Below are 17538 nucleotides of genomic sequence, written 5' to 3'. Positions count from 1 at the left end.
CACCTGGAATTGTATTCTTTGTGTTTTTGTTACTTACTCGAGTCAAGATTGCTAGACATTTTGATTTTGTTGTCTAGTCTGACATTCCACGTTTCGATGTCATTGTAAAAATGCTACCAAGCTACTGTACTTAAAATTACAACAAACGCATATTAAGCCAGAAAATGGACGTTGACCTGGCAAAATTTCATGTGAAACGAATTTGAAATAAAAGATTTTGAAATTCCATGTTGGAGAAAAATTCATGAATCCTTCGCGCACAATTCCCGATTTTCCTGCTCACTGGACACCCTGGATATAGACAAATGCAAAACTTTGATCAAAATGTGGAACTCTAAGGGACAAAAAGTTTGTTGATATGGGATCGAATTTATCTATTTCTATTTCCATGGGCCCTGAAAACAGCTTGCATTGGCCTTTATATCGAGTATCCTAACAATTAACAACTGTGTAACAACAGAGACCCATGCCCCAGATATAGGTGACTTACCCAGGCAGGACTAAAGCCCGTGACCTTCGGATTAGCAGGCAAGGACTTCACCCCGCTGCCACTGAGGCCGGCTGGCCAGGACTTCGGGTTTGGAGGAATGAGAATGAATGACACGTTTTCACATTAAAAGCTTTTATTGGCCTGAATTGAGTCTGGACTATGGATGGTCCAGGATTTATACACATGGATTATTGGCACTATTATCACCTATTTCCTGGAGGGGGAGGAAGGAAAAGAAGGATAGGTGCGGAAGGAGAGGAGGGAGACTAGACCAGTGAAGCATTGAGGGCTCCACCGATCAAGTCGAGCACAATCAACTAAACTGTTGCCATGGGAATATGGCAAACCTATGAGATAGGTTATACCATTGTTTTCCCCATGGACACCATTCACCATTACTGGCAACACTTCAATGGCCACTCACTTTGACACCAAGAGCACTACATGTATCCATCACTAAACACTGTTTTCACTAAAACACAGAAGGGCCTCAAATACTGCTCTCTTTTAGTTCAATCAATCTCCCCACTTCACCTCAACCACATAATCACTCATAACTCTCATGCCATCTCTTCATACACCACAGAAAAGCAAAAATGAGATTTTTTTCAGCACAGGCTTATCTCTTTTTCCTTACTGTTTACATACTTAACAAGCACTGGCCAGATTCTTTTTCACTGGATTTGTTGGTACATATATGGTGGGGAAAGTGGGCCCAGTTGCCAGCTTGAAATCTAGTTGCAAAGGGTCCAGATATTGGGTGCCCTTGCCTCTTGTATTCTGGAAGTGTTACCTACTCCAATTTTTTTACCTAAATTCATCTAATTTCACGATTATCAGTTTTTTTTGTACTACACATAAGCGTTACATATAATATAACACCATGTCCACAATATAAAAAAAGAACTTTTTGATAATCTAATACACACCAGTGCATTATCGAAAGACTCGTCAACTGCTTGTCTTGTCTGTCCTGTGCATCCATTTGCCTATTGTAATCAATGATTACAGCAGGCTTGACGACCGACTCCTTTGCACTGGTGTCTATGATTTCCAGGTCTTTGCAGTGAGTTGAGAGAACATGGACTTGCTTCTTGTCCATCTATTTGAATCCTGGTGTCACATGGCTGTACAAAAGCTTGGCATCATCTTTCTTCAAAGCCATTCCTTTGAAATCGCTATGCATATTCTTCCAACTTAGACGAACTGTTCCTACAGCATTAGTCTCTTTTATAATCTGATTTTCGAAGAGTGCAGGTGTAGAGCATCAGTTGTACACAGCTAACATGAATTCCAAGCAGAAGCACGGTTTGGTTAGCTGCAGCGCAAGTTCACTAGACGGAACTTCACCTGGTCCATCTGGTTTCTTACCGTTGTATATTTCAAACAAGAGACAGTATGTATCCTGAGGAACTCTGATAAATTTTATAAAACTTTACCGAAAGTCTAGCTCTCTTATGAATATTTTATTCAGGGATGGTTGGATCGGATACCTCTGATACTAATATATGCGGATATTACCCTTCATCGGATACTTCAGATCCAAATTTGCTAAAAGCATTGGATCTGGATCCGAAATTTTAAATTTATGCTTCAGTGAATGCAGCGTCCCATAAGAGAGAGTGGAAAAAGAACAAGAATTTTAGCCGAGGAAATTTTTACTGCAAAATACGACAGTTAAACATTGTGACTCTTTTACACGGCCACAGGCCATTTTACACGGTACACAGAATTGCGCAGGTTAGAGCTGCATTAATTTCTAAAATGGCGTGGAATTGCGCGAATGCATGAACGAAATTAGAACAGGGGCTATTTTGCAGTCTCGCATCCACGCATTCTCGCATGTGTTCTAGCAATTCACCGCTTTACACGATGCAATTTTGAATGCGCCTTCAAACGTACGTCAGACTGCGCAATTCCGTGTACTTAAAGTCTTACTTACGTCCGGGCCTTAAAGGCCGTTTTACACGGGGCACGGAATTGTGCAGGTTAGAGCTGCATTAATTTCTAAAATGGCGTGGAATTGCGCGAATGCATGAACGAAATTAGAAGAGGGGCTATTTTGCCATCTCACGTCCACACTTTCTCGCATGTGTTCCAGCAATTAACCCCTTTCCATGACGCAATTTAGACTGTGCCTTCGTACACACGTCAGATTGTGCAAGTACGTGCCCCGTGTTAAACGGCCTTTAGAAACAGATTGAACAACCATCGGGAGAATCTCAATGCCATATGGTAAACAACCACGTCTGAAGTGACTACGTCGCACATAAAAAAAACACTCACTGCCCACCATCATCCCATGGCTCCAATATTTTTTTTCCTTCCCAAGATCACAGTCCATGAATCATTATCTTTGAAGAAAAAATATCAAGTTACACCAGAACAATGGAAGCGTGTTTCATCCCTACCCCACCTCACCCACTGACCTTTTCTATCTTACCTGCTTTAATTCTCCATTTTAACAAATGCTAGGTGACTTACTGAACCCGAAGATGTCTCGATAGTTTTTCGGCAACTGGATGACATGCACGAGATTCAAAAAAGAATGAAACCAAATGTGTCGCATTTCTAACATAAGTAGATTTATTTAAGCTCGAATTGATTGAAGTAAATTTTTTTTAGTTGCAATAAGACTATACCAATATTTAATATTGTCCAAACAGCGCAATTTTCAAAGAAAAAGGCGTGGCATCAGTGCCTTCAAACAAGAAGATGCACCCAGGAAATGCCAACTGCATATATCACATAGGTCGTCCAGCTTCGCTATGAAGGCAACGATGTCACAAAACAGCAAGATCTGACATGTTCGTCCTTGACTACCTCATCCGTAGCCACATTGCATGAAAGACAGGGGAAGCGCAGTCCTTTGCACTCCTAAGTGCCGAGGGTGGTTTTTTGAAATCTATGCTGTGGTCTTACGGCACTGAGTTTCCCCCGATTGTTGTTCAATCACTTGGGATGATTCACACTATTTGCCTGCCGTATTTTGCCTAAAAATTTTCCATGGCTGAAATTCTACCGCAATACTCCTACAAGAGCTTTTAAACAAAATTTTTCATGAGTAGGACAAGCATCGCAGTGCAACAGCGTATGCAAATAGAGGATCAGAACTCTTTCTACTCCCTCTAATGGGACATCATTGCATTCACAAAAGCGAGGCATTTGAACCGACCATCCCAAGGCATCTTACGGTTAGACTACATGTGAATACCTACTTATCTCCAAGCTCTATACATATCAGGAAAATTTAGCTAAAAAATACCACGTCAATATTTAGTCCTGAAAGTGGAAATTTTGATAACTGTGGAAAGTCCAGGCAGACGTCTGCAAAACAGTGTAATAGGATTTTTTTAAATGCTGCAAAATTTTGTTTTCTTAAGCTCTGAAGCTATAAATAGGGGTGCATCTCTTACACCCATTTATACAGTACATAATTATGTTAGATATCACATTTAGCAGATGCCATTTTAATAGCTGGATACGTTATTGCACATAACTGTGATTATTGTGTGATATTACGAGAAAAAGATGCACAATAATAGAGCCTGTGCATCATGATGATAATACCTACTATATAACACAAGAAACTGAGGAGAAAGATGTACATAAGTACTTACCTTAGCCATAGAATTTTTTTTTAAAACATGAATTCATCTTATGACAAATTTATGCAGGCTTAAAGGGAAAAGTTTGATTTATTGATAAAAATATTTATTTCCTCCTGAAAATGGGTGAGCGCGGGATACACAAGGTTGCGGCTTAAGCGAGTAATTATGGTAATTATCTCTTTCCAATTTCTCCATATTTGGAAGGTATCTTCTAATATCTTGAAGTCCTGAGGATCACCTGTGTCTTTTCAACGTGAAACAGATGGTTATTTGTAAAGTTAGGCTCCACTACCTTAATTATTGCCACATACAGCTCCCATATTCCTCAATTCTCTTCCATTCAGTGCAGCTAATTTCCCCATTCTACACTTTACTGCCTCAGCATGGAATACAGATGCTCAAAATGCATCACATTAAAAGTGATGAGACTTACACCTTGGCATAAAAACGACACAAATATACGACCAGCATTCCCTTTGTCTCAAAGAACATGGATGCAAATACAAACCACCCTACTGACCATCGTACAACCCTTAGAATGGAGATAAGCTGCATACATCAAAATGAGGCATTCCACCAATTAACTGATGAAATTTGTACACACTTTTTCATATTTTGATACATTGAACAAAACACCAAACGAATACTGCCATGCAACACTTACAAACAACATTGATAGCCAGAGCTTTGAGGAAGAATTAATAATATTCATTTTTCACAGCAATGGTCGACATTAAACACTGATCACACATAAAAAAGCTAATCTTTTTTTGTAATTACAAACACAATTAATTATGTTTCCACATTGCATACTTAAAATAAGTGATTTTAAATAATAATACTTCATGTTTTCGACTTTCCTATAAGAAACATGCGAAGTACATATGATTAAATCCATGGAGAATATCGACCGCACAGAGAGAAAATCTTGAAAGATGGCTAAATCCCAGGAACTTGGCTTGCAATTTCCATTAGCATACAACTTGATGATACATTCTTCCTAGTTTTGATTCTCCCAGTAAATTTAGATTCTCCTAGCCTAAACCACACATTAATTGGCCAGCAATCACGCACACGTAATTACTCTGACATCATCACTTACGAGGTTCTAGTGTAGCAGTCTGGAAATGAAAGCTTTTGCTCATAGTTTACTTACTGAATGGTTTTATACAGCTCCTTAATTTTAATTGTGATTGGTGCAGAGCGTAACTTCAACAAATCCAATGCTCTAGTTTGTAACTCTGTTTTTCTTCCAGTTTTGTTTCTGCCAGCAAAACCCAACAGCATTTGAAGTTCAGACACTCTGAAACTCAGCACCATATTCTGTAACAAGTGTCCAAATTAGAGTTTTAAAGTCAACATGCATGCACAACAATAATAACTCATGCAAAGGATTATAGGAGACATTCAACACAAGGATGGAATGAAGCTATTCCCTTGAAATGACATCCCCAGATGCCTCATTCCTGACTTTCTTCCAGCCGCTATACCATTTAAGATTTGAAATACTACAATGTCACTAACAAGTTGCACTTTCCGGGTGCTAGCTCCTATCAGCAATTCTATATTCAGTACATTGCAACAATGCCATGACATATAACAGCAAGCTTTTATATTCCCATTAATTGAGACAGCATCTTGAATTCACTATCAATTTTCACATTATTTATGGCAGTCTCATAATATAAAAAGGGTCATTCAATAGGGTCCAATGTCACAACACAGTACTTCCAATACAAATGTTACAAAAGAGGGAAAAGGCAACTGAGTATATTTCACAGGCAGCAACCTATTTTTATCGATTCTTAAATAAAATCACTTTAAAGTTTCATTCAATAAGTGTTGAAATTATGAACGAGTGGCTGATAAATAATGATGTGAGGTATGAGATAACATTAACAAAGGAGAATGTCAACAGCACATCACAAGGAGTGACATACTAACAGGGTCATTAAGCAGGGAAATTGATTCATTCAGCTATGCTTAGAAATCATGTCCAAGCAGCATTGAGTTCATTAACAAATATTTCATGATTCCTCCCAATGCCAAAGTTCAACCTCTGAGCAAATGCATGGTGGTGCATTTATTAGGGTTCGTCAATAGTATTGTGGGAAGATTTTCAGATGAGAAAGTAAAAGAGTGGTGCTATTTCACACTCGTCCGACCACCCCTTGAACATACAGTGAGCATAGAGAATCCGGCGCAGAAAAACTTAATCCATCAACCTAAGAGAATTCAAAGGAAAGCTGCGCCAATCATAAAAAAATGCTACCAGCATACAGGAAGTATTACACAGATGTTAAACAAATAGGGTTGGAAGCAGGTAGACTCATAAGCCTACACACTAGGCTTAAACTGCTTCAGCAATTGATTATAGATATCTTTAAGAGCGACACCGAGAACATCATATTAGAACCCCACCACATTTGAGGAACAGCAGAGAGAAAAAAATTAAGAAAGATATTGTACCGAACAGATAAGTATGGTGATTATTTTTTCTCCTGCATGATTGAAGACTTTAATGAATGCAAGACGTAATTTCATTCGAGCGTTTCCTTTTTCATTTGTTAACGGAGGGTGTCCTAACACGCCTATTGAGACAGCTTGCGGGGTTGTATGCACATGTAGACAAGCATTTTTATCACAGTCATAAACGTAGTAACTACAACACACCTGCTTTCGCTATCGCTTCACTGATCAAGGCAGATCTCCCCAAGGGCTGAAAGCTACTTTAAATCATGGGTGCCATTCACTCAGACACAAAATAGCACTTCATTAAAATAATTGTATTGGTGGAAGGGAAAGATAAGCTAACACAGAATTAAAAAAAATCATCCAGCCATCCTCTCATTGTTATTCTGTTGGTTGTACCAAAAATTCTTTTGGATTTCCTGAAAAATTCCGATTTTCATAATCATTGCACCAGGAACAATGAAGCCAAACACCACAGCCATACCCACATTAAATCAGCCTCCCAGCACTCATTAGCGCATAGCCCAAAATACAGAAGGTACAGCCAGCAAATTTCAGAAAATATTTTTTGCATCATATATGGATGAACATTGAAAGGAACCCACTTCCCCTAGATTGCCAGGAGTAGGTATTCCTCTGCCGTACTATTACTTTGTGAGAACCACATTGATGTCCATAATTTATGAAGAATCACAACAAATATGAAATGTGCAAAAATCATTATAACAAAGAAATAACTATTTTTGCATTACTAATAGGAATCGGGAGTATGGGGTTATTCACTCAAGGACCAAAATTGCAAATCGAAAAAATATTTCGGCAGAATTAAGAGAAAGATAAGTCAAAGCAGAAAAATATCTTCCTCGTCCAGCCATTGTCTTCAAAGTTTAAAAAGAAAAAAAGAGCAAGTTTCATCCAAATGCGCATAAATTGGTGATGTCATTAAAGTTTGGGTTCATTTACTCAATCATAAGGTTCCCACTTAAAATCTATTCTAAATTTCTATAATTTCCCAATGGAATTTTTTAAATGTCCCTGAATTAGAATAAATGGCCAAGAAGTTGTAAATAGGTATTTTACGGAGGTTTGTAGCAAGGTATGTACTTAGTGAAATAAAGTCAAGCAGTGGAAGAAGTGGCAGAAATGACGTCAAGCAATGCCACGTTAGTACTACTTGCCAACGAAACACCCAACTCTCTGCTAGAACAAGGAAATCCTCCACTAGTTCAACCAATATTTTTATCTATTTGCTGGGCCACTGGAGTTCCACACCCAACAACAATCTAATTTCCACGACTTTCCGTCCCAAACACTATCTTCATTTGCCTGACCTGTATGATCCCTGCAAAAGTAAGAACCTTTCACTGGACACAGGAATCACCAGCATAAATGTAAAGAACAGTGCCACACACAAAAACAAGGAGTGGCAGCAATGTAACAAGCTTGGCATGAGTCCTTGACCTCATCAACTCATCCGCATAAGGGCAGTCAATCTTTTGCAGCAAATAGCTTGAGAAGTATTGCATTGAAAAATGGAAAAATAATTTTTACTTTCCTATTACCATCATGGCAGCAGAGACACCATCAACTATTCTAAGCATATTTAACATTCTCAGAAATCCAAGCTTGCACCAATCCAATTCTATCCTCAATCAAATCATTAGCGCATAAGGCAAAACTTCCAAAAAATTCCATTTTTCCCCGTAATCCCATTCAGGGAAAATCTCAATCTCTCAAAAATTTGGCAAAACAGGTTTCATGATATGACTTTAATGCATACAAAAGCTTAAACTATCCATTTTATTTTAGGATAACCCCCAATTGGATATCCTACAGATGATGGATATAGAGACGATTAATATCACACAGTAGGTTATTTTCTCAGCACTTTCTCTTGTTTCTTTGCAATTTTTTCACTGCAACTTTAACATTCACTCCATTTCATAAATCCCAATAACCATGAGGAAGGGAAGGGTAGGAAAGGGTGAACAAAAGAGAATTAGAAATGAAAGAGAAAGGAGGAGATTGGGTGGACTAACTAGGAAATGATAAACTGACAGTGTACTGAGAAAAGTACTGAGAAGAATAAGTTACGTCATAAAAAAATTATCGAGTGAAAATTACTGATTTTAAAAAGTATTCAGTAAATTTACAATTACTTCTTGTAGGATTGTCCACTCATAGACCACATGGAAACCATCGGATGGTTCAGTAGAATGTGGAATAATTTAGTCAAAAATTGCTGAAGTAGCAATTTCACTTGCGATACATACAATAATAACTGCTGTGCAACAACACAAGGGGTGTCATATTCTGTACCTAAATCAGTTAGCTACAACATAAGAGTGGCTGAATCTAAACATGCAAAATTATGGTACTCAAGGATTTAAAGTCATCGTTGACTACAAGCAAGAAACAATTACAACGAAAGTAATGATTCCTCATTCACCGTGAGGAGTAAATTACAAGAAAAAATAACATTGCGTAAACAGTAATGTGTTATGTTGGCAGCCTGCGTGCTGTGAGTAGTGTTATGTTGGCAGCCTGCGCGCTGTGAGTCATGTGGGCAGCCTGCGCGCTGCTGAGTGTTACGTCCGGGCAGAGTGCTGTTCGGGCGGTTGACGAGTTGAGAGAGGTCGCAGTCATTCGTTACTCATGTCTGTGAGACCCAAAGTGAAATAAAGTCTAAAAGCCAAAGAGTAGGATTGTTCTTCTTGTAGACAGCTTCCTTCGACATAATATCTGGCGACGAGGAAAACTGGCGAACGTGTGCTATCTTTCAACAGTAATATCCATGTTAAGAGAGCGGGATTGTAATTGAGGTTTTTTAGTCATGTCGAAACCTCCTATATTTGAACCCGGAATCAAGGACTTTGATTCCTTCGTGGAAAGACTTGAGTTATTCTTTCTCATAAATGGCACCGAAGACAGACTCAAGAAAGGTCATTTCTGTGTGAATCTGAATCCGGGCGTTTATGCGGAGTTAAAAATTTTATTAGCTCCAGTAGATTTCGCTAAGGCTACATATGATCAGTGTGTGCAGGCTTTGAGTACTAGGTATAAAAAGATAAGTAAGGTTATACCTGAGCGTTACAAGTTCAATTCTCGTAAGCAACAATCAGGGGAATCCTTACAAGACTACGTTTCTGAGATCAAGCGTTTATCAACGAAGTGCAACTATGGCTCGTTCCTGGATCAAGCATTGCGTGACAGGCTGGTGTCGGGTCTACGGAACACGTCTATGGTGAGTCGTCTATTATCAGAGAAGGACACAATGTCATTCGACGAGGCTTGCAGTATTATTTTCGAGATGGAAGCGGTAGAGCAGTCAACATTGGTGATGGCCGGTTCGAGTTCTGACTCTTTTATGGTTTCCTCCAAGTCTGAGGGTTCGCCTTCATTTGAACGTGTTGCCGCGAGGAAGAGTTTTCGTTCTCCCGTGAGGTCGACGTCATACCAGTCGAGGAGGGGGTCATCGCCGAGGCGAGGGTCTCCATTCCGGGGGCGTTCGCCATCACCTAGTCTACGCTCGGAAGGAGGTCAGAAGAAGAGGTGCCGGTATTGCTATTCCAGACATACTCCAGATAAGTGTCCAGCTAATAAGTGGTTGTGTTACAATTGTGAATGTCAAGGTCATACAGCTGAATTCTGTGGCAAGCAACAAGTGAATTTTGTTGTTACTGGAGTCAATGTATCTGTGAATGTGTTAAAGTCTCAGTCTGATTCATTATTTGTGAATATTGTTATTAACGGTAAATCTGTGCGGTTCCTTGTTGATACTGGGAGCTCTATTTCGATTTTGAGTTATGATGTTGCAAAGGAATTGCAGTTATTGTCGAAAATTTTGCCCTACTATGGTACTATAAAAGGTGTTGGGAATCACTTATTAGATGTGATTGGAAAGTGTGAGGTTAGTATTTGTTACGGCAAGTTGAGTACAATATTTTCCGCTGTAATTATAAGAAATGTATCATGTCCTGCTATACTGGGTCGCGATTGGCTGTCAGTATTAGCACCAAATTGGGGTATTACGTTATTACCTCATTTGTATAATGAGGGTGAGGTTGGTCTAATAAGTAGACAGGAAACTTGTATGTCCGTGCGGTCTAGCATAGAAGAGTACGTTCAGTCCTTGTCAGTGAAATTTCCTAAAGTATTTTCTAAACAGAGTAATGATAAACCAATTGAAAATATTAAGGTTAATCTAAATTTGAAAGAAAATGTTCCTCCTGTTTTTCATAAAGCATATACGGTTCCTTATGCATTGAGAAATGAAGTAGGCCTTGAGTTAGATAGATTAGAGTCTAAAGGCATAATTACTAAGGTGAAAACGTCTGATTGGGCAAGCCCTTTGGTTCTTGTTCCTAAAGGTAATGGAAAGATAAGATTGTGTGCCGATTTCAAGGCAACTTTGAATAAGTTTTTGAAGGTGGATCAACACCCTATGCCTATACCTGAGGATATTTTTAATCAGTTTACTGGCTGTACGGTGTTTTGTAGGCTAGACTTAACTGAGGCTTACTTGCAATTAGAAGTGCATGAAGCTAGTAAGGATTTTCTAGTTGTTAACACAATACGAGGTTTGTACAGATTTAATCGTTTGTGTTTTGGTCTGTCTCCTGCATGTGCAATTTTTCAGTCTGTTATTGACTCCATTTTAGTAGGAATTGATCATGTGGCACCATACTTAGATGATATTTTAATTGGTGGTAAAGATCTGGCTACTTGTAAGGAAGTTTTGAATAAGGTCATGATAAGATTAGAGGAATATAATGTCAAACTGAACGTACAGAAATCTGAATTTTTTGTCAACTCTCTATTGTTTTTGGGTTTTGAGCTGTCAAGTAAGGGTAAAGTTCCTTCTGCCACCAAGATTGAGAAAATTTTGTCAATGCCACCACCTGAGAATTTGACACAGTTAAAAGCCTTTGTTTCTATGTTCAATTACTACAGAAATTTTGTTCACATGTGTCCTGACATTTTGGAACCATTCCATAAACTTATGAGGAAAGATGAACCATGGGTATGGTCTTCGGAGTGTATGATTGCCTTTTCCAAATGTAAAACAGCTTTATCTGAAGCTTCTATGCTTGTTCTGTATGATCCAAGCAAAGAGTTAATTTTGTCGGTGGATTCCAGCTCCTTTGGGGTTGGTGCCATCCTAAGTCAAATTGAAAATGGTGAGGAGCGGCCTATTGCTTTTGAGTCAGCTACCTTAAATCAGTCCCAGAGGAACTATTCTCAGTTAGATAAGGAAGCATTGGCGATAATTTTTGGTGTAAAAAAGTTTCATAAGTATTTGTGGGGGAGGAAATTTACAATTTTCAGTGATCACTTGCCACTGAAAACAATTTTTGGGGAACAAAAAAAAATTCCAGTTATGGCTTCTTCTCGATTAATAAGATGGGCTACCACTTTATCGGCTTATAACTACTCTCTGGTACATAAAAAAGGAACTTTGATTCCTCATGCAGATGTATTGTCGCGTTTACCATCTTCAGATAGCATAAATGATAAGGAAGTGTTGTTTACATACTTGTCCACTCCCATGTTAGATTTAGATGAAGTGAGTGAGCACACTCGCAATGATAAGTTGATGAGCAGAGTCTTGGAGTATGTTTTAAAAGGTTTTCCAAATTCTTGTGCAGATGAATTGAAGGTTTATGAACGAAATAAGTGCGCCTTATCTGTAAGTAACAATTGTTTATTTTTTGGTGACCGAATTATTGTGCCTAAGAGTTTAAGACAGAAAGTATTAGAGATAATGCATTTTAATCATGCGGGTGTTGTACGATCCAAATTATTGGCACGTTCATATGTGTGGTGGCCTGGATTAGATAATGATATTTATAACAAAATAGCAACCTGTGACATTTGTCAGTCAACAAGGAATAGAGCAAATAACAAGTACCGTCAATCGTGGCCATTGGCTCATTTTCCTTGGGAAAGGGTTCATGTGGATCTATTTGATTTTTGTGGAAATAAATATTTGATAGTGTGTGATGCATATTCGAAATGGATCGAATGCTTTATTTTGAGGTATAGGTGTGATTTCAATGCGGTATTGTCCAAGTTGGCTGAAGTTTTTTCAAGATTTTCCTTTCCAAAGACTATTGTATGTGATAATGGACCACCATTCAGTTCTCATTGCATGAAGAATTTTTGCTACAATAAGGGGATTAAACTGATTTTCACTCCTCCATATTCTCCGCAATCAAATGGGCTGGCTGAGCGTAGTGTCCAGACCTTCAAAAATTTGTTATCAAAATTTCATTTACAAAAGAGACACAGAAACGAAAATGTTATCACTGAAGAACTGTTACTTGACTGTCTATTTGCTTATAGGTCTACACCGTCCTCGGTGACGGGAAAATCACCGATGTCGATGTTGTTAACATATGAGCCAAATGTTCCTTTGTCGGGTCTCAAAAAAAAAGTTACATTTAAGAGTGGTTTAATTGATGAAAAGGTCACAGAACACAGGAAATCATTCAAAATATTTGAGGTAGGCCAAGTAGTATGGGTTAACCCTAATAAAAAGCAAGAATTTGGTGTCAAATTCGAATTGGGAAAGGTTATAGAGAAGGTTAGCAATTTTGTTTATATAGTAAAATTGTCCAATGATGTTGTGGTTAAAGTACATGTAAATCAGCTCAGAGAATTTTATGATAATGCCCAGCTACGCAATTCTCTGGCGGCCAAAGTTCGCAATTTGCAAACTAGTGGTGGTGAGAGTGAGCAATGTGAGGTGAATGATTATAAGGAGACACAAAACGAATTGCGGAGGTCTGGACGAGTCATAAGGAAACCGAATAGGTATTCCGACTCGAACTTTGCTTAAATTTGTATTAGCTTGAATCTGGGATATGCCCATTATTATTGTAGTAATGTCTTTTGTTAAGTATTCGGTGTTAAGTCATTTCTTATCTAGTCAGTCTGTTAAAATATAAACCAATCTTGTCATTTGTTTTATTGTATCTTTTGTCAGGTCGACAGTTATCATGTCGATTGTCATTTTGCTATTGTTTTATTATTTATCAACTAAGAGGGGAGAGTAGTGTTATGTTGGCAGCCTGCGTGCTGTGAGTAGTGTTATGTTGGCAGCCTGCGCGCTGTGAGTCATGTGGGCAGCCTGCGCGCTGCTGAGTGTTACGTCCGGGCAGAGTGCTGTTCGGGCGGTTGACGAGTTGAGAGAGGTCGCAGTCATTCGTTACTCATGTCTGTGAGACCCAAAGTGAAATAAAGTCTAAAAGCCAAAGAGTAGGATTGTTCTTCTTGTAGACAGCTTCCTTCGACATAATATAATGGTTAAAAGTAATCCCATTACTTTTACTCTATAACTTACTAACACTAAAAAAAACAATATAATGTACAGTTAAACAATCAACAGTTCATCGACACACACATGTACACAGTAGATATATATTAAGTACCCATAGTTTTTCTATTCAACAGCATATCAACTAAAAACTATCAATTAAGGACTTATTAATAATCATATTTATTATAAGCACCATTAATTTCATATTATAAATTCAGTTCAATTCTCAGTCGGATAAAAAACTTGTCGTGTCTTTTCGTCCAGCCAATTATTCATGTAAGAGAAATAAAACTAAGACATAAAATAAAAGGCTAAAATATTTACAAGGTACGCATATTATTTTAGTAGGTAATGACCATCAGAGAAAATCGTGGAACGATTATAAGCGCTGGTTTGAAAAACTATCCTAAACCAGGCTATGTAAAACTGTTTTTTTTTTTCTCTTACTAACACAGAACAGATTTTAGCAGCAGGAAACAGTAGAGTACAACGGAAAATTGTACTGACACTCGCGTGATTGCGTTAATCGCTGAAATAAAATTACAGCCTACACTCAGACAAGCAGTTAACTATACAAATCGCTATGCTCTCACGAATGCAAGATCCTGCACTGTAACAAACAGCCTAGACGTAGTTCATATTTCATCAACTCCCTCCGAGAGAAATGAGGTTATCAACTACCAAATAAGTGAACTGAAGCGAGCCGCCGAACGAAATGATTACCTCGACAATATTATGGGAAGAGGTGAGCTCCAGATTGGCCTAACTCCTGGAAAGGATTTTGCTTCTTTCGTTACCCTGGATTTTCACTATAAAAACCTAAATTGTACCCGATATTTGAACAAGAAAATTCACTTGCATAGAGGAGGATTATGATGAAGTATATGGACAAAGGTAAGAGCAATCGTGGAATCAAACTGTATTAGCATATGAGAAAGATGTCAAATCTATTAATCGCCACGAACACTCATCCGCCATTCGCGACACTTTCGGAATCATTAATATTATTATGAATCAATTAATGGAAAACGTCATAAGTTTTCAAATTACAGCAAAACAAGCACGACATTTTAAAAAATATCGACAGCTTTAAACAATACCTTGATGGAACAAAACTTATTCGAAACATGATGTAGACTTCAGCATTCTTCAGTAAATAAATTCAAACAATGTATTACACTTACATGTTAAATCACTAATCGGCATCGATAAAATCCCACGCGGGCATGTTACAAGATGAAACAAAAGGAAATGAGACAACAGCGTACGAGTACCAAACGTGAAATGTTGGTTTCGGCTTAAAGAAGCAACTCATGCAACTACAATATAGGGGTACACGATGATATTGTCATTCACCGTAGTTTTGACTTCACTGATACGAACGCAACTAGTGCACAAAGCTTGTCAGCGACAGACAACTGGTTAACTCGCAAACGACCCCCACAATGATTGTACTTTACCAAGGCACATTAAAATTAAAGTCCTGCAATAATAATACATCAAGAAGATTTCATCGAAAATTCTAGTGGAAACTCACCCTTAGCTCCTCATTGTCCGCCATATTTCGAGCCATTTGTACGGAACAGTTCAGACTTGCTTTCTTAATACACAGACGATCATCCCTCCCGCCGTCGCCGGTGGGAGCAAATCCTTATTCTATAGTGGACAATAGATACAATGTTTGTAGCTCAACGACATGAAAAAGAGCTCAATGTATCATTTTGTTGAACACAACCCCCTTCAGCTCGACATCTACAAACAAACCGTAACGGTTATGAAAATTTTTCACGTCGTGTGCGCCCAATCGCCCAATCCTCGCGCTTCTCGCCACCGGCGGGATAAGTATGAAAAACTCGCGTAGCAGATAAAGCTGTTTTGTGGGCACCAAGAAATGTACACGAATGGTACCAACATGAATGATTCTCTATGGTGGGTGAAAAATGACTAATGGAAATTGACATTATGAGTAGGTTCTTGAGATTATTTAAAAGAACCCTGATTTTTGTCTTCCTTCCTGATGCATGCTTCCTGCCTCAATATCATGGAATGATAAGCTAAAACCTTCTTAAGATTCATGCCTGTTGATTTTTTCGAGGACTTGCAGTGTCTTCCCTTTCACTGGAATGAAAAAATTACATTCCCGCCATAAATTATTATAAAAAAGTCGACTCAAGTCGAAAAATCTCCCTTATGAAGCAAAAACTTGTTGAGAATCAAATTATTTCAGGTCATACCGTGGTATTTCAAAGACCAAGAAGTCCACAAGTTGATAATATGTATGTCAAATCATACCGAAACTAAGCCTGCTTGTTCTTAACAAAAAAATCTTTAAATTCGATTGCTGAAGCGCGCTTTTTCTCAATCGGACGCAAACCCTAATTAGGAGAATGGACAGTAGGTAGTGCTAAATACGGTCAGGTGGTTGGCGGTTAATTATACTAAAAGGAGCGAGATATAAATGTGACTAATACGTATAATTTGTGTGAGATAAACTGGTCGGCTTACAGTGCATTTCAATGACATTAGCGTTGGAGGATATTTTCAAGATTTTTAATCTTTTTCATATTCATATCCTTATCTTAACCCGGTAACGCCTGAATTAAAAAGTTTCTGCATTTTTTGTGGTGATCATGTATCTAAATATCAATGAAATTCGAAGTCATTAGGTGCAAAATTTATGGTACCGCTATAAGTGGTAACTGTGGTACCACCAAAATGTTTTGCATCATTACATCCCAAATATTAGGCTCACATCAAATAACCATACTTTATGTGAGATATACATGTTATAACAATCATAATTTCATAATAAAACCTTTCTATTAACAGTACATAAGGCGTAAGTAAAGAAAATCGAAATGATTGGTCTAAAAATTCCGTTTTTTGGGCTAATGGATAATTCACAAATTTCAAACGGCTCTAAATGCGTTAATTACGACTTTAAAATAGCAAACTTTTCGGAAAAATGTTATTAAAAATATTCTTATCACTTTAAAACTCTCAAAAACCCTAATAAATTACAATAAATGACAAAAATGTTACGTTTCGCACTGCACTACCAGCCGGTACCATTTGGTACCGCTAGGCGTTAAGGGGTTAAAAATCAGAGATGCTGCTTGGTCTGTTAACAGACCAAGCAGCATCTCTGATTTTTATGATGATCTGATAACGTTACAGTGGCGGATTCAGAGGGGAAAGGATTACAGACAGGGGCTGTTTGTCCAGGTGGGCTGGTTGACGATCGCCGAGGGCCCCAAGCTTAGGGGGGCCCCACAACGCTCCTTTCTATCTTAAAGCCTTTATTAAAGGTGTAACAAAATTAATACTAGTAATACTTAAACCAAGTTTTATTAGCAATCATAAAATTCTATGTTTTCATTAGCTGCCTTATTTACAACATGGTAAAAGTAAAAGAATATTTTTTTTAAATTAAATAAAGTGCAAGAAGATAAACGAGAGCCTGATGCTTTTTTGAAAGGGTTATTCAAAAAGGTTAATTTAGTGAGTTTTTTTTATTTCAGCAAAGTTTAAAAAAATAGGTAATTAAATAGATAATAGAACCAAAATACATTATACAATTTTATAAGCTACGAAATTTTCACTTTTCAGAGCATTTATTATAATGAAATTCCTATTTTTATCAA

The 17538-nt window shown here is 37.9% G+C and overlaps 1 protein-coding gene across 3 annotated transcripts in view; it reads right to left on the bottom strand.

Annotated features, from left to right (window-relative positions):
- Positions 1-15687, bottom strand: part of LOC124168782 (E3 SUMO-protein ligase PIAS3) — a 59867-nt gene extending 44180 nt beyond the window's left edge. For 2 of the 3 annotated variants that reach the window (XM_046547083.1, XM_046547086.1), the window contains exons 1-2: positions 15432-15687; positions 5258-5424 (exon numbers count right to left, since the gene is read on the bottom strand). In XM_046547083.1, coding sequence (XP_046403039.1) covers positions 5258-5424; positions 15432-15467 — 203 coding nt within the window. In that variant the 5' untranslated portion in view covers positions 15468-15687. Of the gene's footprint in view, positions 1-5257; positions 5425-15078; positions 15229-15431 lie in introns of those variants that run through there. The other variant, XM_046547084.1, reaches the window with a different exon arrangement.
- Positions 15688-17538: the final 1851 nt, after the last annotated feature.

This window comes from Ischnura elegans, chromosome 12 (genome assembly GCF_921293095.1).
Source record: "Ischnura elegans chromosome 12, ioIscEleg1.1, whole genome shotgun sequence".
Lineage (NCBI taxonomy): Eukaryota > Metazoa > Arthropoda > Insecta > Odonata > Coenagrionidae > Ischnura > Ischnura elegans.
This window is presented reverse-complemented; position numbering and strand designations above follow the sequence as displayed.